We start from the raw sequence: 25,598 nt of genomic DNA, 5'->3' as shown, positions 1-25,598 counted from the left end.
GTAACCCTCAACTGTATTAAATAAAGTTGTAATCTCCTATATTTTATTTTTAAGTAATTATTTGAATTATTTTCAGCCCAATAGTTTTTACCCATGAACATGCGACTGTATACATAGAGGAATTCCAGTTTAACCCAAATGCTCAACAGTTTCTTTATTCAAATACCTTATTGTTGTTTGCTATTTATACTCATGATATCTTACAATACATAAAACAAATTATCTGCATAATAAAAAAAAAAATGACATAAAGGAAATGTTATGCCAAATAGCACATCACCCAGTTAAAACAAGACCCCCCCCCAACCCAGGTGTATCATGGAATACTAGGACAACAGATGTGAAGTCATCTGCCTATATGCAAGTAGCATAATCGTGATGTTACTACACATGCAAACTTTTGCTTACATATTTGGGTAAAGGATAAACAAAAAATATAATTTCTGTCAAGTATAATTTACTTCCTGACTAAGGCAAAAAAATCTTGCTACAGCAAGGCAATAACAAACTGTTATGGTAAGAACACAAAGTTTTCCTGTAAAGATTTCACAACAGGAAGAGAACATAAAACACAAATTGTTGTTACTTCAAAAAAAATATATACCATATTTGCCAGCGTATAAGACACACCAGCCTATAAGATGCACCCCCTTTTTTGTACACATTTTTAGGAAAAAAACTTGATCACTGAATATTATAATGAATTTACAGTATTTCAAATATAAAGTAATAAGTGGGCCTACTTTCAACAAATACCTAATCTAACTAGGAAAGAGTACCCACCTTTTAATCTTCCTCAAAACCCAGAAATTCATCTCCAGAACTAAATGAAGAGATACCTGAAACCTCTTCTAAATCCACTTCGCAGATTATGTTTACTGTGTGAGTTGCTTTTTTTAGATCCTCTTCCTGATTCCGCCAAGTTCTTATCATTTTCTCAGTCGGGGGTGGCCCGAAATGCCCCTCTTTCCATGTTCTTTAGCATATGCAATAACACATAGCTTGTATGCAATATTGTAGCAATGCCAACGTTTTTCAGCCATAATTTGCCAAGAAATTTAGAGAAAATTTAATGGCAGATCTGTGATTTAACAGCTGTGTTCGTCGAAGATGCATGCACATCCACTGAACTCTACGTAACTGGAATGCTCTTACACACTGCAAGGAAGAAATTGCGTAACTCGGAACAGAGAAACTTTCCAGAAATGAAAGTAATAAAAAACTGAGTATTGGCATATAAGACGCACCCTGTTTTTCAGACCTATTTTCAAAGAAAAAAAGTGCATCTTACTTTACTGCAAATACGAAAAAAATATATATACATATATTTTTTTCCCTACTATTTCATACAAAATTGGACCTCATCAAAAACTTTGTAAAAGTGTGGAATAAAAATGGATTTGTATTCTAGTACCATCTTCAAAAATATATGTTTTCTTAATACAAATTCTTCTAGAAAATTTTAGCCATTAGACATTTAAAAAAGGTGCATGTCTAGGCAGGTAAAAATTATACTAAATCATTAAGAACCTTGATAAGTAGGTCTTGATGGTACAGCATGTAAAGATATACATCAAAACTGGGCAGAAGTCTATATATATATATATATATATATTGGATTATTTTCAAAATAAGTTTTGAAATTTACCTTACAGTTGGGTTCTATCTCTCTTATTTCTGAAGACTTTATCTGTTTTAAGTCTTTAACATTGTTTTTTAATCCTTTTTCAAACAAAGCATCTAACCTGGGAAGTTCTTCTGGACTTACAGCAACTATTAGCTACAAGGAAGAGAGGGAAAAAAATGTCAAGCTACCATAGATGTTTTTTTTTCCAAAAAAAAAAAAATAATAATAATAAATAATAAAAAAAAAAAAAAAAAAAAAGTGGGGATTGCAAATCAAAATTTTGAATGACAAATTCACATGCAACATTGCATAACTACATAAGTACTAAATAATGTAAAACCCCATTAATCTCAAGAGACCATTAATGATTGATTTAAAACTACACATTTCAATTACCTAACATTTCCCCCCAACCACCACCACAACCTCTCCAAGTTACCAAATTTGTTATAGTAATCCTCACTATAACAAATCTGTATGAATCAATAGAATAGTTTGTGACCAATGATAGGAGAAGTATTTTAAGATGTCACTTGTGAAAGCAATGATCTTAATTAAACTAAATTTATTATAGTCTAACCAAATGAAAAATAAACTTTCAACATCTTTCTCTAAATCCAGAGTAATTTAATAAAAAGGTGGCACACCATTTGGCAACTCCTATAGGTAGAGATGACGTTTCTAATGCTTCTGCCTGGTATCTCCACTTGAGCCTGGCTCCCACTGAAAAGACCTCAATAAAGGTCGAAACTAGTCTGGGTAGTGGCCCTTCCCTTAATGCATTATATATATTGTACATTATGCATTATACATATACATATTGCAAAGGAGATGTGTTTTGCATTATGGGAGATACTGAGATAGGAGTGATGTTAGCTTGCTCCACCTTTACAACGAGTTGCCGGATGTTGTACTACCTTACCCCAGTCCTGAAGATACTTTCAGGCGCAAACATTGTTTGCTCACACTTGGATAAAGGATTAAACTAAATTTATTATAGTCTAACCAACCTCCTGTTACAGGCTATACAGAAAATTGGCATCCCTTATCCGCTCCACTAAAGACCAACCACTTCCCCTAGACCTACCTGGTGTATAACAGGTCCCTTGCAGCTATAAACTGTCTTACTTTGGCCAAACAGGCAGGACAGTGAATATCAGAATTTCTGAACATAAGGACTACATCCGTTTTCACAAGTAGAGCCATTCTGGTCTTGCAGGCCATGCTCTCGATACACGCCACAGAATACGGTGGAAGAAAGCTACAGTAATACACCGTAGCAAATACAAATTCGAAAGACTATTTATGGAATCAGCCTCAGCCCTAAGAAACTCTCCAAACCTCAACAAATTTGGATGATGAAATGCCCCAAATTTGGGAGGCTTAGATCAGCAGACCTTCAGCCCAACGGCCAAGAACACCTACTTAGCCCGCTAGAGGGCACCATCAGGACTTTTAGGAGAACGATAGCTTCATCTCTTCATTCTCAGTTACTGTGTTATAGTGCCTACGTGCACGTGCCTTTTTTTGTAAATGGCAATGTGACGTTGCCGAAATATCGGAAATATTTATTAAAGTGTAATTTAATTAATATTCGTATCTACATTGCTCAATTCCTTAAGTGATTTAATGATGCATGACCAACGTATAAGCCTGTCTACGAAAATAAGATCTTAAAGACTGATGCCTTTTATGAGTACTAGACATTCCAGTGTTTAAGATGAAATCTCTTCTGGAGTACAAAATGTGTAGTTCTGACCCTGTTTGTTATAGAGGAAGATTTGCTACAGTGAATTTCCTTTATAGTTATATCAATCTATGGGAGGGTGGCATTGACTGGATTTTTTGTTAGTCTGTTATACTCAGTGATAAATGAATATATTAGTTATAGCTGCTGGAAATAAGCATAAAAATACTGCATACTTCAGAGGAAATTATTTCCTCTGAAGTATACCTATAAATGGGTATACTTAACATAAATATCCCTGTTCTCTTTGCTTTATTACAATTCGGTATTTGCACTTCCAATCAACAATCTTCCTCCAAATTAATCTGTCAAGACTCCAACATTATCAAATCTTATATTTGTATCTTCTAAAGCACTTTTTACTGCTTCAATTCACCTACATCTTGATCTTCTGGGTCCTTTTCCTGTCGACCTGGCAGAGAACTCTTCTTTTGCTAATCTTTCCTCTCCTATTCTGTTTAAGTGACCTACCATCTGAAATTAGCTCTGCTATCACATTCCTGAATGTTAGCAATGGCAAGTTATTTCCTAATATCCTCATTTTTAATATGATACTGCCACTAATGCCATCTGTTCACTCCACTTATCTTTCTCAGAACTCTCCTATCTGTGGTCTGCAGTCTCTTTTATCAAGTGTTTTATTTCTAACCCAGATCTCAGATCCATAAATTAAAATTAGTTTGAACACTGTCTTGTACAGTTAACTTAATGTTTTGACTAATTTCTTTCTTATTCCATATAAGTTTATTCAGCTAGCTTCCTACCACACCAGCTTTACTAATTCTGTTATCTATTTTCACATTTAATTTGCCATCTTCACTAAAAATTGTATACCTAAGCAGCTGAAATGTTTTTACTTGTTTTATAGGTTCACTGTTATGACCTACTCTTCTTATTCTAGTCTATTAACTTTCTTATACTTTATATCCTACTGGCTGCGCCATTTATGTTGTGTCCCATTTTACGATTTTTATTCTATCTAGTAATTTCCTCTTATCTATGTTCTTCTATTATCTATGCACGAGATATCACCATAACTTATACTAATATCTAAGTTATTTCTCCCCTTAGTACCCCTAATATTTGTATTTATACTGCACCTTTGGGGATATTTAGTTTAAGATATTATATTCAAAAACAAGGAGAAAGAACTCAAATATGTCTGAAAGTGTAACTATGTTGCAGTCGTGACACTTTATCTCGTTTCTTAACATTAATTTCCCGCGTGATTTAGGTTCGTATTTTTCAAGTGGTGCATTGGACATTTCAGACAACTTTTTTTATCATTGAACAAAGGTTTATTAAATTCCTTAACATGGTACAATTCAATTATTTTGTTTACTCAAATTAATGCTAAACTAAATGCTTACAAACTAACATTAAATTATTACAAGTAATTTGGCTATGATCCTTCAATGGGTATTACGATCATGCCGCCATAACAATTCAACACATAAATTCACTTGACATGGACAAATAAGATTAATTCACACTATTCAACTATTCAAACTTAAGTAGATTAACTAAACCTTTTTCTGCACTAACACACAACTATGACATTTTAACTTTCCAATACATTACAATAGACATACAAAATTCTCCGGACACTTAGTTATTCACATAACATTAACACTAGCCAGCTTACTTTTAATATATTCTGTCAGATACTAAAGTCCCAGTATAAATTTTCCTTGGTCACTTCAACAGTTCCGTATTAGAATAATGATACTTATCACAGACAAATTTTAGTTAACATTAGATATATTTTACAGTACCTTTGTTTCTTGGGTTTTTCATATGGGCCTTTACCTTCTTCTGATTGAACTATCTTGATATAACCTCACCAATAATCTGCTTCTCCTACGTTCTTTTTGGAATTGAACTAGGCTTAAGCTGGCTTAACTTTTCGTAACTCCGAACACACATTGAATCATCTATATATCGGCTGTGCAACTCACCACGTGGAAATCAATTTCTTTACTTCTTTCTGTTTTTTCGTAGTTGTCACTGAAGTCGAAACACAAAGAATATGTTTTCTTTTCCTCGACTATATGGCATTCTTCGCTTCTCACATAGGAAATACGGAACCGAAATTCCGCTCACCTTTGTTTCCGTGTTGTGGCGTGGAGATATAACCCCTATCTCGCCACTCAGGAAAACACCGTGAAATCCCTACGAAAGAGCTCGCGAAGGGCTCTCCTGGAACAGAATCAAAACCAAAACCAAAAAAAAAAAGCCTCATGGGGGGGGGGGGTTTCCAACCCTTTTATACCTGTTCTCCTAATGCCACTTTTTCTAACTTCTTTTCTCCGCCCCTACTTGTTTTTACTTCACCGACCAATTAGGGTGGCATTTTTCTGCCAAACATCATTTGATCGGTGAGCCCGTGACGATGTCTCAATCCAGGAATCGGCCCTGAGCGATAGTCTGTTGTTTTCCTTTTTGCTAGCCTCTAATTTAATCCCCTTTCCAAAAATTTTCTATGAACTTACTTAATAACTTAATCTCTAGCCTCTCACATACCATCTCTTATGACTAATCCTTTTCTGTCTTATTTAACTTTTCTCATTTAAATCATATCACAATATTAATATTTTCTTTCTTTTGTTAGTTAATTTAACAAACTCCTTTATATTTTATATATTTTATTGGATGCAAGAATCTTTCTTTTTCTTTTTATTAATTCAACTATTATCTTTTATGCAGGGTTCTAATTTATTTTATTTACTCTTCATGTTACACCATGATAACTGAGAATTTTACATTCTTAAGATATCAGGGTGTAACATCACCATTCAGGATACAGTTGATGTTTTTCAATGTTTCTGACTATCTTTTCAATGCCGATTTTCCTAATAGTTATTCAGTTTAGTCAGGGAATCTTGCAGACTTGTAGTGGATTTATTTAGAAGTATAATAGTATCTGCATAAAGTAAAGAACTAAGATTAACATTGCCAATTTTGATATTAGATTTAATATCACTTTTCTTCATAATGTGATCCATATAGAAAATGAATGCCAGTGGAGATAATGCATACTCCTTCAATTCTAACTGCAGACTTACAGCTTAAATAAGAGACTATCTCAATATAATGTCCCATTTACACCCCATAACTGTAGCATTTTGAAGAGCTCTCCTCTTGCCACATTGTTATATGCTTTTTCCAGATTTACAAAACTTAAATAGAAATCCTGGTTACATTCCCAAGATTTCTCAACTATTTGTCTTAAAGTGAAAATCTGATCCCAGAAACCTCTATTTCACCTGAATCCAAATTGTTCTTCACCAAGCTTCCCTTTTCCTCTGTAATTCTAACATTCAGTTTTATCCCCCCTCCCCCAACCACTTTTTTTTTTTTTTTTTTTTTATAGATAGGTACTATGAGAGCTCTACTCCAATAATCTGGAATTCAATCCTCTGATCAGACCTTCTGAATTATGCAGTGCAGTCACTGTAAAACTTTTATACCTCCATATTTGAGCATTTCTGGTAGAATCTACCTCCAGCTGCTTTTCCAGATTTCAGGTTTTCGATCACTTTTTCTACTTCAAGTATTGATATATATTCCTGACTGCATTCCTGCTGGGTGTTTTTTACCACTGTACTGTCACTACTTTCCTTGTTTCATCTAGCAATCTTTCAAAGTTCTTACTCCAGGCATTCAGGATATCTTTATCTTCAGTTTTCATGTCACCTCTGTTTCCTTTTACAGTACTCTTTCCTCTTTAAGCTTTTTTCAAAATATTTTGCCACCTTTCTGATATTTATGTTCTATGGTCTTACCAAAGTCTTCTGACTTTTGTTTAGCTAATTTTACAGTCATTGAATCTCCAAGGTATGGTTCTTCTTTTCAAACTCTTTCATTTTTTCATGTGTTCTAGAGCAAGCTGTACATGATATGCAGCACAATAGCACATTTACTACATTTCAAGGGGAAGAAGAGGGAGTTCTGACTGAAAAATAATACAATCAGGAAAAACAACAGCAAATCATTCTAATTTCAAATAATCTCTAAATACTGACATGATATCCAAGTCCTTTTATTTGCTCTATATGTGTGTGTGCTAAGAGCTATTAATTGAATGAGGATGAAGTAAGTGACTTTCCTAAATGGAATAGCAAGAGGTGCATATAGTGGGGTATCAACTTGCCAGGGTGGAAGGCAGTGATGTTGTGTGTGAAATACTCAGTAATGGTGTTTCTCTTAACCAACAAATGTACACAAGAAGTATAAACCTCCTGTTAACTTCTTCTTCTTCTATAACCTTTTGATTCTGTCCACTGCTGGACGAAGGTCCCCCCCCCCCATGATTTTCCAGACCACTCGGTTTTCTGCCTCTCCCATCCATCTCACTCCTGCAATTTGTTTCAGTTCATCCCTCCACCTTCTTCTCGGTCTTCCTCTTTGTCTTGCTCCATCCATTGGTCTCCACTCTGTTGTTTTTTTAGTCCATCTCCTGTCACTGCATCTGGCAATATGGCCAGCCCATCTCCATTTAGCCTGTTTAATGTATTTTACAATATCCATGACACCTGTTTGAGATCTTATCCAGGCGTCTTCCTATCTCTTAATGTTATTTTTAGCATACTTCTCTCCATGCGATGTTGTGTTGTTCTCAGCTTTTTGTTTAGGGCTTCTGTTAAAGTCCATGTTTCTCCTCCGTATGTTAGGACAGGAAGTATGCACTGGTCGAAAGCTTTCCTCTTTAGACTCATAGGGATGTCACTTCTGAATATGTCTCTCATTTTCCCACAAGCCATCCATCCAAGGTTAATTCTTCATTCAATCTCTTTTCTTTGGCAATCCTCAAAGGATAACAATTGGCCCAAATACACATATGAAGTAACTTGTTCTATTTCATGGTTTTCAACTTTGACAGTTCTATGGTTTATGTATTTATTCATCATTATTTTTGTTTTTTCTCTATTTATTTTTAATCCAATTACTTTGGAGGCTTCATTTAGCTGATTTAGTCTTTCTTCTAGATCTTCAAGATTATCTGCTATTAGGACAATATCATCTGCAAATTTCAGATGATGCAGCCTTTCTCCATTTATGTTTATTCCTTTTGTTTCCCAATCAAGGCGTCTAAAGACTTCCTCTAATGCAGCTGTAAATAATTTGGAAGATATGGTGTGACCTTGCTGGATGCCTTTTTGTATTGGGAACTTTTCACTGTTTTTATATAATTTAATTACAGAAGTTGCATTATTATAAATATGTTTTAGTGTTTCAATATATGGTTTCTCAGTTTCCTGGGTTTCAAGAGCTTTTAGTGTTGCAGATGTTTTAACTGAATCAAATGCTTTTTCGTAGTCTATATAGGCCAGACATAAGAGTTTATTGTATTCAATTGATTTTTCAATGAGCTGTCTTAATGTGTGAATATGGTCCAAAGTATTGTTAATTCTTTCTAAATCCAGCTTGTTCACAGGATTGCATTCCCTCTAGTTTAGATTTTATTCTATTATTTATAATTTTTGTGAAAACTTTATATATGGTGGGGAGTAGGCTTATAGGTCTGTAGTTTTTAATTTCTTCCTTATTGCCCTTTTTAAAAATTAATATTAGAAGTAAATTGTTCCAATTTTTTGGAATTTTTCTCTGTTTTAGGCATTTATTAAAGAGTTTAGTCAGCTGTTTGATGAGAGGGCTTCCTTCCAGTTTTAGTCTACTATAATTCCATCTTCTCCTGGGACCTTTCTATTCTTCATTTCCCGGAGTGCCATTTCCACTTCACTTTGTAAGATCTCAGGGGCATCATGTTCTTCTTCACTCGAGTTATCCATAGATGATTCGTGGATGTCTCAGTCTTTGTCTTCATAGAGTTCAGTATAAAATTCCTGAATTCTTTTGATTATTGCATCTCTATTTTTTTATAAGTTCACCATTTTTTCCTCTTACAGCAGCTATTTCCTTTGTTCCAACTGATAATGTTCATCTTAGGATCTTCATATTACTATTGTTTTTTATTGTTTCTTTAATTTTCCTAGTATTATACGATCTAATTTCATGTTTCATCCTTAATAACTAGGAAATTAGTTTTGGCTGCACTGTTGCAGCTCAGAATGAAGAGTGCTTGTGAAGTGAGATGATCAATAACTTGTTATAGCATTTTTCAGAAATAACAGAAAGTGGTAAAGTTATCGACATAAAGAGCATTCTTTATAGTTAGAGGAAATTATTCTGTTGCAGAGTTAACCTGGACAGCAAAGTGATGTACTGAAGATAGATCCTTGGGAAGGAGGACATTTATAAAGGCATATGATCAAGCCCTTCAAGGTTTTCATATGTCTTTTAATGTCAAAGAAAACTGACACTAGATGCTCAAAATTTCAAGAATGCATTTCTATTGGTCATTTCTAGATGAATCAAGTAGTCTAATATTGAATGCTTTCTAGAGCAGCCATGCTGAGCGTTGAAAAAAAAAAGACATTGCCTTCCAGATATCATAAAATAAAAATTAACCGTTTTCTCCAATACCTTGTACAGGTAAAGCAGATTAACAGGATAGTAATTACATGTTATGGACACTTATAGATGAGCAATTTCAGGATTCATAACAAGATAATTGTTATTGCTTCTGAAAACCAGGACAAGATCCCAAACATGTGACCCAATTACTGTATGATAACAGATTTAAAGAAAGTGTAGGACATGCTTTATCATCTCATAACAAGATATCACAGGTCCTACAGCATTTTCATAGAAGAATAAAAAGTGCTGTAGGACAGCACTTTTGAATGATGTGCTGTTACCAGTTTTCTTTCTTAATGAAGAGCTAATTATATGGCTGACATTGCACTACTGTTTCTCACCTTTGTTTGGTCATGACATTCTAATATGAAGCTCTTGCTGATGGCCTAGCTTGATCTACATAATGCATCCCAAACTCTATCTTGATTTGGGAGAATTCTGACTACAAAGAAGTCAGGATTCTAACAGTTTTTGGAAATCGTGTTTCTGGAATTGCAGCTGTTAAGTTTTTTGAGCAATTGGTCATGAATGTTACTGTTTCATTCATAGGTGTTTTGCTTACTACTATAGGATTATATTCTCCACACTGAAAATATATTCCAGTCATCCAGATGGGAATGCACAGGAAAGTGACCACTTCTATAAACGTTATAAATGATCCTTTTACATGCCATATAAAAAGGCAGGTAGTAGTTTAGGAGTGAAGCAGACTGTAAGATCTAGTGTAGAATATGAATTGGCAGGCATATGAAAAAAATACTGTTTCCATTATTTAGAAGAGAGAGAGAGGCAATTATTATCAAGCATCTATTCAACAGCTTCTCCAACTAGTGTTCATACCATCCTACACAATATTATGTCTATTAAAGTATCCTGTAAAAAATATGGAATAAAAAAAAGGAAGTTACAATTAGAATATAATATTATCAAGGCGTTATGAGTAAATGTAGAACCTGATGTTAAGTATATGGAACATAAAATAATAAGGATCCCATTGAGTGACTCAGCACACAGCCTCCAGGATGATGTTAATTTGAACATGTCACCTGCAGACACACAAAGAAGTTCATGTTTTTTCTGAAGAGGGATTTTAATATCAATATTTTGTTGTTTATAGAAGTTCTGTTTAGAAATTATTTGGGATCTGTTGATTTTTCCAATCTCCAAGAGACTGAGGGATTGTATTTATCTGTCATTTGATTTGGAAATGCATGGATGGCCAGTGCCCATCTCCTCCTCAGAAAAATGCTAGCCAATGATTTGTTACATCTGAGACTTCTGTGGATACAGACGTATACATTTTTTCTGCAAAAGATGCTGGAGGCTTTTCTTTATGTATTGCACTTGTTAATATTTTTTGACTATAGGGTTCTCATTTAGTAGGATCATTTTTGATGTTCCAAAGCAATACTTTAATGAGTGATGGTATTAATGCACTCTAACTGCTGCTGAGATAGCCTGCTTTTTACAGAAGTTAATATTTAGATGTATCATAGGTAAGAATGATATGCCTAGTCAGAACCAAATTATTGTCCTTGCATATAAGGGTAAATATTATAGCTTCACTCCTTGGTCTAAGCTCTAATCATATCTCCATGTCTGTAATATCAAAAAAATTTCATTCTGATATGACTCCTCTAGGATAATGTTTTATGAGGCTTTACCATATGTAAAGCCTCATAAAATACCCCCACCTCACACATAATGAATGTTGCTCAGATTAGTTAAACTGATGTATGTATCAACATGCCTTCTCTGTCTGCCAATGGTGTGTTCACTGGCCAGTTTTTGTTTTTTAGAAGGTAAAAAAATCCAAGTTTCAAGTATTACAACTCTGCCATTCCCACAGCTGACCATTTCAATAAAAATTTGAAATGGTGAACTCACTTCAATTGAAAAGACCTAAAAATGTTCCTTGTATCTCAGGTCAAATTCAAAGCTTGATCTTTCCAACCAAAGGACATACATCATTCAGACTGAGACATGAATACACTTTATACTTATTAAGCACATTTTAAAATGATATTTGAAGATATTTCTGCAAAAAGGAGGCAGCTCTATTTTTGGTAAACAAACTGAGTTATAGGCTGCATCATATGTAAAAGAATCACTGAACAGACTGGTATAAGAACAAGGCAGCTCCAATAAGCCAGGGCATAATTCTAATGATTATAGTACTTGAACCCTAAACTTTGCAACTGATATTCATGATTTCTTCAAAATATTTCATTGTAATCTTTATCAAACTGTGTTGTTTGATCTTTTCTGATATTCCCATGTGGTAATAGTTTTAATAAATATATAATAATAAAATAATATAAAAATAATAATAATAAATAAAAGGCATGTTGATAAGATTAACTAGCCTATCCAAGTGAGATTGAGTTAAGGAAACTGAGCTACTATACTGGTCTCGTTTAAATACAATAATTTACTTGGATTAGCATTTTGTTATGCATGTTGACTGGATTTTAATGGTATAATGGTATAGAACACAGATTGATAAGGCTGGGTGGTTAGTGTATCCGCTCTCCAGTCAAAAGACTGCGGGTTCGAATCCGGCCGTGGGCATGGATGTTTGTGATCGTCTGTGAAAATGGCATTGGTGTAGATGATGAAACATAGTTGCAGTTGGTGGAGACAGAGAGTTGTAAAGTAGGTGCCCTCCCTCGATAAGTCTTTGGACTCCTGGAGGTGTTATGTAATAATAATAATAATAATAATAATAATAAGAAAATAACTATTTATTGACTTAATCGTTATGTAATAATAATAATAAGAAGAAGAAGAAGAAGAAAATAACTATTTATTGACTTAATCGCTAATGTTTTGCTGGTATTCTATCCAGCATCTTCTAACAAAGTTTGTTACAGTAGTGAGACAACCACAATCCGGTGTAACAGTGGGGCTAGTATAAGCAATTGTAGCAAAACAAAGACAAAAGTCCTAATTAGGCGGCATCTAAGTTGGGGGAAAAAAAAAAAAAAAAAAAACGAGAGAGAAAGTAGGTATTAATTTGGTCTTAGGATGACTGTCTTCCAAATCTTTGGTAGATTTATACAGCTATACTTGTTGAGGTTTGGAGTATGTTTCAAGGCTTCTGTTGATTCCAAGAACAACCTCTCTGACTTGTAAATTCACAAACAAGGTACACCTTTACACCCTATTGTAGATAGTATAAACAGTCCTACATATAAACTTGCTAAACATTTAGCCAAACTACTAGCCACTTTTGCAAACAATTCTTCTTTTGTTAAAAATTCTACCCACCTAAAAAGTATTTTAGAAAATCACACCTTAAAAAGTTCAGACTTAATGGTGAGTTTTGATATCACCTCACTATTCATGAATGTACCATTAACTGAAACCCTTAATTTACTAAATTCACAATTTCCCCCTGATATATTTCAACTATTTCAATTCACAGTACAGGCAGGTTATTTTACATGGAAAGGGAAAATATACAAACAATGAGATAGGACAGCTACGGGATCCCCCCCCCCCCAGCCAACTTCTACATAGCACATCTGGAAAAGCTAGCTATCAATACAGTCACTCTCAAACCTGGTTTCTGGCTATGCTATGTTGATGATGTTTGCCATTTGGCCACATGGCCCAGACACATTGAATACATTTTTAGTGCATCTAAATAGCCAGCACCCAAAAATCCACTTTACAATGGAACTAGAAGCCAATGACTGTCTGCCCTTCCTGGACACACTAATCACATGTCTTCCAGAAGGTTCCTTATCATTCTCAGTTTATAGAAAACCCACACATACAGGGAGATATTTACACAAACAATCACACCATCACCCATCGCAACAATATGGTATTCTAAAAACACTAACCCACAGAGCTAGAGCAATTTGTTCCGATGACATTGCTCTCATTGCTGAACTTTCTCACCTACATCACACCTTCCTGACCAATGGCTACAATCCCCATAAGATAGATAAAATACTAAATGCTACCCAGAAATCACCCCCACTGTCTACCACAAAAGACTACAACAAAACTGTCACCATCCCATACATTAAAGGCACATCTGAAAAGATATCTAGAGTTAACAAACACAAACTACGTTTGTGTTTGCTAAGAATAGCAATTGATAAGTAAATAAATAGTTATTTTCTTATCAATTTGTATTCGCATCTATACCATTAAAATCCACATGTACGATGAACACATAAGCCTTTCCACATGATTTTGTTATGCAATTTACACAAAAAGGGGTCAGCTCCAAATTTTAAAAATTTATTCAGTTCTGATGGGAAAGGATTTTATCTTAATAATAGTGCTCAAACATGCATTCATATGTATATATGTTGGCAAAACATTTCAAGTAACAGTCTAAAAATATTTTTTTGGAATAGTTTTTATTTAATTTCATTTACATTAACATTTAAAACTATATTTAAATATGAAAAATATAAGTGAAACATATAGTATTCTAGAGCTCATACCTTACCACATTTTTTATAAGTTATATTATTTTCATCACAGTATTTGTAAGTAAGCTCCATGCCTTGGACACAAAGTTTAGCCTTCAGAGATCCTGGAGTATAGTAGATTCCAGCATGTATTACTCCACTATTATGGCCACTTTGGTGAGCAGCTGGAGTGAAGGGAAGATTAAGGCTTAATTATTTTTGATATACTGTATCATTATAAAATGTTAAATTGAAAAATTCATAAAGTATCATCAAGAATAATTATATAAACACAATATATACAATTTTCGTCAGTTATGGTAGATAATGCAAATTCCTGTTCAGATAAAAACTAAATATTCCATACTATAACATAACATAGCATAGCACATGATATTTCTGGCTGACTGTCATTATCACAAATGCACTAAGAGGCATGAATTGTATGAGACAAAAAACCCAGCAATCTTCAAAACAATTGTCCTGGCTTACAACTACTTGATACAGTATAGTGGCATTTTGCCTAATTCATTTAGCAAGACAGATGGAAACAAACCAAAAACAGATTCAATCTATCTTTGCCTAGTGGCAAAGACATACAAAGGTAGCAAGAAATATGAAATGAATACAGCATGAAATGCTGACATAGGCATGTAAATTGGAATGCAGTGGGTGCACAGATGCTTTGTTCTTTTATCTCACACATGAGAGATACAAGAACCTATAGCACATTAGTGCCATGTGTGAGGTGTACATAAAGATTGCAAAAGAAGAAATCTATTATGAAAAAAGCTGTTCCATATGTGTTTGCAGTGCACTGAAAAGGGATGTTGGGCACTCTTGTTTTGACAAGCCCAAGAGTAAGTTGGAGGAATGATGCTTGCCAATGAACTGGAGCAGTGACCATGGAGTTACAATATGATATGCGTTACAAACTATATAAATATTTTGAGAGAGCATGCAACAGTATGGCATATGGATATGTCACATTTTGAATTTATAATATTCAGTAATTTTTTATATTTACCTAGCATGCAATTATAAGCTTATTTATTTACTACTATTGTTAAGATATACATCTATTGTTAAGATTTTTTATTATTAATTTTTATTTAAGCCAACTAAATTGTATTCTCATTGACTTAAACCATAATGCAAAATGATGGTACAATGAGAGAATTTCATGCTGGCTTGGGCTTCCCTAGTTAAACCAGGCCCCCATTGTTTTCACCAGGGCAAATAACAAAAAGTTGGCTACTGAAATAAATCCTGGAATATATCTTAACTCAAGATCAAAAGAGTTCAAGATTGATATTATCAACATAAGAAGCATTAACAGGAAAGAAATGCAACTAGCAGAAGAAATGGATAGGTACATAATAGGAGTGACTGAGCAAAGAAAACAAAAACAGGTGAGATCATTTTAAGCAACAAATACAAAATGTTATATTCACGCAATAACAATCACAGAAAAGAAAGAGTAGCTATAGTATTCAACAATAAATAAAGGATAATCTTGAAGCAGGCAATATCAAGTAGAGTGATGTGGACAAATATCAGAAGTGATAACTGAACAATGAGCCCACAGAAGGCTCTACTAAGGAAGAAATGGAGGAATTTGTTGAGGCATTAGAGAAAGCAACTGCTACCCTCCTGCCAACAATGAAAAAAAGGAAAAGTTGGTTTTGGAGATCTAAACAGCAGAGTAGGAAATGATAACCAGACATAGAGAAATGTTTTGGGAAAATTTGGAGAAAAGAGCAAAGCTAATAATAATGGTAAGTACCTGTTGGATTTCTGCTCAGGATATGGACTATTATTACTAACACTACATTCCAACACAAAAATGTGCACAAATTTACATGGAGAGAAGATGCAAGAAATAAAGTCTCATTGACTATGTTATTGTTGATAGTGATGTTTTTCCACTGTTTATACAATACTGGAATGTTAACAGATAACAGGTTAATTTGGAGGAAAATTGTTGATAGGAAGTTAGTAATGGTATAACTTTTTCATGTAGCACTATTATAATATCTTGTACACCCTCACTGAGGGTACATGTCAAGAATTTGATGATGATGAAAATAACTTTTCTTTTTTTGAGGAAATCTCACCCCCCCCTCTCCTGCTAACAACTGATGTTCAGTTTACTTGCCCCCTCCTCTTCAATTATGGGCACTCTACTCACATATACTTTTGAATTTTCATATGTTTTACATTTAAATTCCTTATTTCCTTCTAATTTTCTGTTATTTCTTTGGAGTAGCAGGATTGTATTTTAGAATTATTTATATTCAACTATTTGGATATAAAAGTTATAATTCACTACTGTATTCAGTACTATATATAATGCTTGGAAAGAAGTCAGTGGACACCGCCATGCACAAGGTGCATCATGCCATTAAAATGAGTCATGTTTGTAACTGGTATAAATTGGAGAAATATGATGCTCCCAAGTCAGTTCACAACTGTGTCTGAGTGAAATGGTTTTGAGAAGGGAACTGACAGAGTTTGAAAGAGGCATTGTGATAGGATGCTATCTTATTTGTTCACACAATTGCTGACAAATTGTGCTATCCCAGGTCAACAATCAGTGATACCATACTGAGATGGAAGTACAGGAAGCTAACTGCAAGTGCTGCCTTCAGTGGATGACTCACCCAACTCATTGAACGTGACTGTAGGGTGACACAAAGACATTCAGAACCAAGGCTCACAACATGGTTTCCATGGTTGGACAGCAATATGCAAGCTCCATATTACCTGAACCAGCATGCAGAATTGTCTTCTGTGATGCAAACAGCATGTATAGTGGGATGTGGAAGTTTGGAAAGCTGTGTTATGGAGAGAGACAAATCATAGGATTGCTGCAGTCATTGCAATGAAAGGAGATCCTACATCTTATTAAGGTGGGCAACCCTGGCTTTTTTTTTCTCACACTATGGTGTCTGCTGACTGCTTTTCAAGCAGTGTACATATGCCAATGTATATAATATTCAATATACAACTCACTGCCTAATAAGACTAATAGGTTCTTCAGGAAATGGTGAGAGAGAGAGAGAGATATACAGATGTAATTTGTAAGCTGTTAATACCTAAATGGAATTAAGTCTAGTTCAGGTATTGCATACATTATATTCACTATTATATTATTTCTTGCTAGTATATTTTAAGTCTAAAATAATCATCATTATCAGTCTAATATCATTAATATTTCATGATTAATCTCTGATTAGCAGTTTTCTTCCAAATCAGTCTATTATTATTAGGTCTGTGATATAATCAGCTGTTATATTTGAATATTCACTCCTAGCTGCATTAACACACACACACAAAATCTTGTATTCCTCTGGATCTTTTTTTTTGCTTCAATACTAGTTTGCTAATCTTTCATTTCCATTCTGTGTGACTAAACTATCTTAATTATCTTTGCTTACATTTTCTTTGAATATTAATAATACCAAGTGTTTTTTTTTCCCTAATATCTTTGCTTCTAAAATTGTTCTGCAACTGGTGTTAATATATAATCATTATATATTTTCCTCAGAACTCTCATATCTGTGATCTCCTCTCAGCTGCTTTATTTCCAAGCCAACTCTAAGATCTATATGTTAAAATTGGTTTGAAAACTTTCTTTTATAATGCTAGCTTAGTGTTTTGGCTGATTTTTCTCTCTTTTTTATATATAAATTTATTCACCTAGCACCCCACTATATGAACTTTTCTAATTCTATTTCCTGTGACCACAAACAGAACAATAATATTAGGTTATGCAGATGATATATGACTGGTTGGAGAAAATGTTGAAAACATTAGAACAACATTTACAAAACTCAAAATTGCTGCTGAAAAACTAGGATTACAAATCAACCAGGATAAAACCAAATATTTAAATGTATGCAAAAATCATAATCAAGCAGAAAATGACCAGTTTGCCATTCTTCTTCTTCTTCCTCTGCGTGTTTTTCCCGCTTCCATTGCAGGGTCCGCGTGTTACGTAGATACGATGTTTGTTAGTACAAACCCCAGCTGGCCTGTCACCGAGACTGCCGCTGAGGGGGAAATGTATTTTTTGACTGTAGGAGCCGGCCCCGTGAACACACGAAGCGTGTGTTCACGGGGCCGGTTTGGCTGTTTACGGGATGAAAAAACCCTGCTGTCCACGCCCAAGACCAGCTAACTTGGCTATGGTTGAGGAAGATCCTTAAGCTCCTCACGTCGTCGACGGAAATCGAGCCTAGGACACTCCTTCCCCAGGCATATGGTTGCAAAGCACATAGCCATTAGGCTAACTGCGCAGACGACCAGTTTACCATTGATAACCTGAAATTTAAAAGTGTCACCTCTTTCAAATATCTTGGAACATTGATTACCCGAGATAATAAAAAGTACAGAAATAAAAGGTAGAATGCATGCCTCTGATAGATTTTATCATTCACTGCATCTTCCAAAATTCTATCAAGTTAGAATATGTTAAAATAGAAATATACAAGAAATATCAATCATTAGACCCACTGTTTTATATGGAGCAGAAATCTGAAGTATAACAGATCAAGATTCAAAAGCATTGCAGATTTTTGAAAATAAAATCCTCAAAAAAGTCTATGAACCTGTAAGAGATAACAGGCAAATGGAGAAGACATAATCAAGAACTATATGAACTCTATAGATCCCCACTTCTAGTTGGTGAAATTAGAGCATGCAGATTGAGATGGCTTGGGCATGTGGAAAGAATGGGTGAGAAAGCATTCAAGATGAAGCCTGACAGAAAGCAACCTTGAGGTAGACTGCAGATGTGCTGGGAGGATAATATCCAAAAGACTTAGCTGAGATGGGAATCCAGGACTGGAATGAAAGAGTGCAAGACAGGAAGGAATGGAAGAAGTCGGAACAACAGCAAAGAACCTTAGAGGTTCAGCACACTGAAGAAGAAAGAGGACCATATATAATTTGATATCTTCACACAAAAAAATTATATCTAAATAATTAAATGTGTAACCCTGTCATTCAGGTCTAGTGAGCTGTTTCTTTTGCTTGTTTACTGCCTATTCGTATAATTTTGTTCTGTTTATTGCCAATTTCCATATCAAACTTGTCAGTAATTATTTGGCAAAAGACTCTTGACGATGACTTGTAGCAGATTTATTTAATAGGATAATGTTATCAGCATAAAGTAAAGAAATTAGCTTAATATCTCCTATTTGAATATTAGAGTAATACCACTTCCCTAAATAATGTGAATCATGAAGATTATCTAGTAGTGGAGATAGAGTACCACTTACCTTACATCTGATTTAACATGAAACTGTCTTCCTGTTCATTCTTCAATTCTAACTGCCAATTTACACTACGTAAAAGTTTATCAACCTAGTTGCAAACAGATAACATCTCTACTCTTCAACAGGATGGAGATTTGAATTCCACTGTGATATGGATGCTTATGAATGTCTTTTGGGATATATGAATTTCATCGCCCAGTATGAGAGTACTACCATCTTGTTTATTGGAGGCCTGAAATAGCTTCATGTTTGGTCTTTAGAGCAAGGTTTCTAGATTATCTTACTTTCAGCCCACTCTAAGCATGCAACAGATTTCCAATTTTAAAAAAAGTTTGAGCATTTTTATAAGTAGACACAATTTTTTTATAATTAAATAAAATGTTTATATTATATAAATTAAATTATTAATTTTTGGTATAAGTTCAATCGTGAAAATTGTATAAATATTAAAGGAAAAGTGGGAGGGCAAAAATTAAGACAACTTTTACTACCAGTTGAAAAAAGTTTAGGGACTTATAATAGGTATGCCTGCTTTGTTTGATATAGAAATCTTGAATATGCTGTTTTAATATTATGACTGGAGCAAGTCTTGATGCTAACAAAGAAAAATATATCGTGACTGACCATTAGAATGACCCGTTCTTGTTGCTGAGTAGTTCTGCTGGGCATGACATATTTATAAAAAATAAATAAATAAATAATAATAATAATAAAAGACCAGTTCAAATTGCATTCTATTGTCTCAGATTAGCTCATTTAACAGGATGGAGATTTACTGGTTTGGAATAGTAAACATTCCCACTCTCTCTCTCTCTCACATTAAGTTTAAATCATATTTTGTTATGAATGCACAAAGTTAACAAGCAAACTGTGGTCATAGGGCTGACTACATTATCTCATTAAGATACCAGGACAAATGTTAATGATACTTCTTAATACTTTGAGAAAAAGAAGTTCTGAAAATTTAAAGATAATTCAGAACAATATATATATAAAAAACAATTTCTTCCTATATATCTGTAACATAAAAAAAAAAAAAAAAAAGCTAGGAGTTTAAACAAACCATAAAGCCCTGCTCTGGTGATCAAACATGGCCTTTTCAGCCTTCAGACTCCACTAGACAACAGTAGTAGTATCATACTGGACAATGTAAATGATCTATCTACTACTTAATTTCATCATAAAAAGAGACCAAAATTGCAAGTTATTAATAATTAAGTAAATAAATTGTAACTGCTTATTGGAGGCCTGAAGTGACCTGTAAAAGTTCCATGTTTTGCCTAGAACAGATTTCCAAATTATCTAACCACTCTTAGCCCACCCATGGTGCTAATGCATGATATGCTTGCATCCTTTCAAATGTGGGATTTATATTCAAAAATTAATTAAATATGAGTAAAACCACAGTAATAAGATCCTCACAAATGAGCTGACCTGGAAACAGTGGCAAAAAAAAAAAGAAGTATTATTAAATGCTGCCACCAATTAGACGGTCATATAAATGAGCAATTAGGCTTATAGATGATCCCTGTCTAATAGATGCACTTCAACCTCATCTCACAGGTGCAGTGTTTCAGCTCTGTGTCTATTCTACAGGTACTTCAATGGTCATTACTCCACTGAACTGGCAACATCATTCCTCCACTTTCTGTTGCACCTGTCCATACAAGTGCAGCAGCTGCCCAGCACCCCTTTACTGTACAACTGCAAACACACCAAATCTGCTTTTCTTCTTCGTCTTTTAGTACAGCTATCTCTATCCTTTGGAACTGCCTACCACAAAAAAGTATTTCCAAACAGCCAAATAGCTACAACTCTTCAAAAAGTTAACAAACTCCTGATTTCTCACCTGCATCACAAGGCACTGATATGCTTCTGGTCCTTCAAACTTCTCCTGTATGGAATCAATATATATATACAATTGAGTTGGCTGCTTAAGCGATATGAGCAATAGTGATGGATATGTCAGACAATCAAGTTGTATTTAAGAGCCTAAAAATTATCAACTTTCTTTATTGAATTCCTCAAGTAAGATCATTGCTCACTGTTTGTATGATCATGACATTGTGTTTACAACCGCAGAAAACAAAATATATTATAAAAACATCAGTAATCTATTTAAATGTAACACTGTAACTGTAAGAAACCTAGTTACAGAATTGCAAAAGGATCCTACATGTCTAAAAATAAATGAACAAGCATGGTAAGTATAAACTATCTTCTTAGAACCTGTATTAAGCAAAATGTGAAAAATTAAATTTACTTTTAATTATTATTATAACCTTATTATAATTTTTTATTATATACCAATAGAATAAGACAGGAGATGATATAAGCAATTTTGCAAGGTTCAATTATCTTAAATACTGAATTTATTCTTTTCTAGACCTGTGTAAATTAGCTAGACTCATTAAAAAAAAGAAACATTTTCGATATCAAAATGTGAGCAAAAACAGATCACAAACAGCAGAGACCTTGGAAAATATCACAAATAACAAACTATCATCATTTCTGAAAATTATAATATAAATAAGGGTTTTTAAAAGATTTTTAACATATATAATTTAGTTATTTGAAAAACGTTATTTGATAATTAAAATTTTTAAAAATAAGAAATGTCAAATTTTTCTAGTTACTAAGAATCCATGTAAAGTATACCTAATTTGTCTTCTTTTTCCACAACACTCAATTTTAAATTAGGATATGTAAGGGCAAGTTCTCGAGCTGTAGCCATTCCTACAATACCCCCACCAACCACAACAATATCATATTCTTCCACATTATTCCTGCAATCACAAAAAAAAAAAACCACTTTATTAATATATACAAACAATTCATACATACTGCTTGAATGAATTTCTTTTTAAATGCTTCACAAATAATTAAAACGGTTCATCAGTCAAATCATTATATTTATTACAAACCTTTTTGTTACTTCTGCCACCCCAGCCAACATTTAAAGCTTAAAAAATGTGAAGATCCTGTAATAAAAAATAATTTTATTTTTTTATTACAGTATCTTCAGTATAACAGTGGCAGAATATGTCTCTGACACATTAAATTTAAGATATTTTACACAGAAATATGTTATCAATATTTGTTTAGTCTTTGTGAAGTGTATTATGGATTAAGGAACTGTTGTATGATAAGAAATATTCTTTTCCCTAGGTCAATGAATAGTACACACACATACACACACACAAAAGTTTGTGTGTGTGTGTGTGTGTGTACTAAAAATATATCATGAATATTATGACATCTTAGGAGAAAAATCTGCTAATCAGAAAACTCTCTTCCTTATCTGCTTTTAGTTTAATCAGACAACTGCACACGGATACAGTATTATAATCAGATTTTACACACGTGGATAACGTCGCTCGAAATTCTTAAGATTAATTACTACTACCAACCTGGAAATATTGGCATGCTGTTGCGAATGTATACAGGGGATATCACTTAGTATTCTGTTGATCAAAGGTCTTCGTGCCGAAACCAAAGCCTTATGGAAAGTAAACAAACTGTACCCAGACATCCTCATTCTCGAGCTGTGATCCCTGTACTATAATACAAGGAGCTTAAAATGTCTTTCAACATTACCGTTATAGCGTACATACAATCTGGAGGTCATCCAGTTTCAGTACGCAAGATCAACAGAGCTTATCAGCGATTCATCCAGAGATCGGCAAAACTAAGCACACTGAAATAAATTTTAAACATTCAGAAAATTATCCTCCTTATAAGTTGAATCAATAACATTTTTTATTTTACCATGTTTCTTTAACAAATAGACGGAAGATAACGTTGTAGACGGCGAGTGTGTGGAGAAGAATGCCCTCCCGCGATAGTCCTTGAAATTCTTGGCGGCATCACGTAATAATAATTATAACTACTATAACAAGCCAAAAGGCTATTTTACCGGCGACATAAGTTAAGATATACTTAACTTATGTCGCCGGTAAAATAGCCTTTTGGCTTGTTATAGTAGTAATAACAATATATAAGTACACCAGTTTAGCAATTCGTTAGTAGTGGTATATGTAAATTCGGTTCACTTAAAACCTTGATATTCCAGGTCTACCTACTCACTGATGAGACCTCAAAAAGGGTTGAAACCGGTCTGGGTAGTGACCTTTTCTCATAATGTAAAACAGTAATACATCTCCTAGGAGCTGCGATTTACATTATGGGAAAATATTAAGGACAGTGACGGAGCTTGCTCCACCTTTGCTCCGAGTTGCCCTGGTGGTGTTGTACTACCCAAGTGATTACTTACACTTGGGCTCGCCGATAGTTTTTTCGGCATGAAACTCTAGGATTTCGATCCGAGTTTCGTACCCGGCGGTAGAATAATACGGGATTTACCATCTCCCTTGTTTCTTGAAAGTTTCTTTGATGTTCAGCTCGATAGCAATTACATTCTTATATTATTATTAATAGAGAATGGATCCGTTAGAAAGACAGTTTTGTAATATGTCACATTTTATAATAAACTCAGTACTGGTATTACTTCACGCCTGGCTGGAATATCACCAAGAAAACACCAACTGGTCACGTTAGTGTAGTGACTCTTTAGTGGGAGAGAACAAACTGGAAAGGTGAGAAAATAAATGGAGAAACAGAAGGGAAAAACCAGTTTAATGTGACGTAAAGTAAGGTGTTGAACTTGTAATTCAGAGATGAGTTAAGTACTCTATATTCTATATATGACATCTGCATTACTTCAACCTCGGTATCTCTCCCGGGTCTGGCTTCAACTAAAGGGACCTCAATAAAGATCGAAACCGGTCTGGGTAGTGTCCCCTTCGCATAACGCATAACATTACTGGCTGGATGAGTGAAGCAAAGATGCTTTTCGTTTTCCCCTTTGTCTATTAAGGGAATATTTTGAATGGATTGTTTAATGAGCTTTAAGCTCTTTAAATTTAGTGATATAGTGATGGACGAATCGACTCGATACAGAGGAATGGATTTGGATTGAGATTCGTTCAGCGAAAGGTAAGGTTTTGCTACTAATCTTTAGACTTAGTAATTGACCAGTAAATATCCCTCCCCCCACGCGCACTTTAACTGGAGACGTATGGACGTCACCGATGAGCTTGTTCAAGCCTTTAGCAAAGACCAACTACTTGACCTCTTCAAGAAAATTCTAAAAAGGTTTGACAGGGAATTCCCAGGATACATGAACATTTATACACATGTCAACGACCAAGAGGGAGAGGAAGAGGAAACAGAGGGCTAACTTACAAACATATCATCACCCACAACCCATAGACAGATAGACTCCCAAGATGAACAGGCACCCAAGAGACGGAAGACAGCACAAGAACACATCACATGGAAGAAGACATAACACCACAGACCACAGAAGTTAAAACTGAAAAGGTCCCACAGTCATCCTCTGGGATAAAGAGAAGTGGGCCTTAGATTCAAAATCATTAGGCGAACAAAACATAAAATTCTCGACTGCCAGAAACACAGATAATGGTGTAAATATTAAGCCAGATAAAGTCACCGATTATCGCAAAATGACCAAGATTTTGGAACGCCAAGCTGTCTTTACACACTTTCTCACTGCCAAGTGAGAAAAACCTTAAAGTGGTCCTCAGAGGGGTTGCTGAGGGCATCACAATCGACGAGATCACTGCTGACCTAATCAATCACGGCCTGACACCAGTCAAAGTAAACAGAATGATAAGATCTGACAAAAAGCCGATGCCACTTGTGCTGATAGAAATAAGCAATACCCAAAAAAAAGGATATATGAAATTACAGATATCTGCAGGCTCAAAGTAACAACTGAGCCGCTAAGGAAAAAGTTCAGACATGCACAAAAACTGTGCAGGGCAGCATACAGATGTCTGAAATGTGGCGAGGGACACCAGACTAACACCTGCACCAAACCATGCACAACTCCTGCACGATGTGAAAACTGTGGAGGACCTCACCCAGCCAATTACAAAAGATCCCTCTACCACCCAAAAAATCGAGAATCAGCAAGAATTAACCCAGCTCCCATTCGCAATTTCACC

General features: G+C 34.5%; 1 protein-coding gene across 1 annotated transcript in view; it reads right to left on the bottom strand.

Annotated features, from left to right (window-relative positions):
* Positions 1-23,365, bottom strand: part of L2HGDH (L-2-hydroxyglutarate dehydrogenase) — an 81,538-nt gene extending 58,173 nt beyond the window's left edge. The window contains exons 1-4 of the mRNA XM_090398812.1: positions 22,980-23,365; positions 22,228-22,355; positions 14,321-14,472; positions 1,649-1,780 (exon numbers count right to left, since the gene is read on the bottom strand). Of these exons, the coding sequence (XP_090254938.1) occupies positions 1,649-1,780; positions 14,321-14,472; positions 22,228-22,355; positions 22,980-23,107 (540 nt within the window). The 5' untranslated portion in view covers positions 23,108-23,365. The remainder of the gene's footprint in view (positions 1-1,648; positions 1,781-14,320; positions 14,473-22,227; positions 22,356-22,979) is intronic.
* Positions 23,366-25,598: the final 2,233 nt, after the last annotated feature.

This window comes from Typopeltis vanoorti, chromosome 10, assembly GCF_054136105.1.
Source record: "Typopeltis vanoorti isolate ZY-2024b chromosome 10, IOZ_Tvanoo_1.0, whole genome shotgun sequence".
NCBI classification, from domain to species: Eukaryota; Metazoa; Arthropoda; class Arachnida; order Uropygi; family Thelyphonidae; genus Typopeltis; species Typopeltis vanoorti.
Note: the sequence above shows the minus strand (reverse complement) of the source record. Positions and strands in the feature narration are given on the sequence as shown.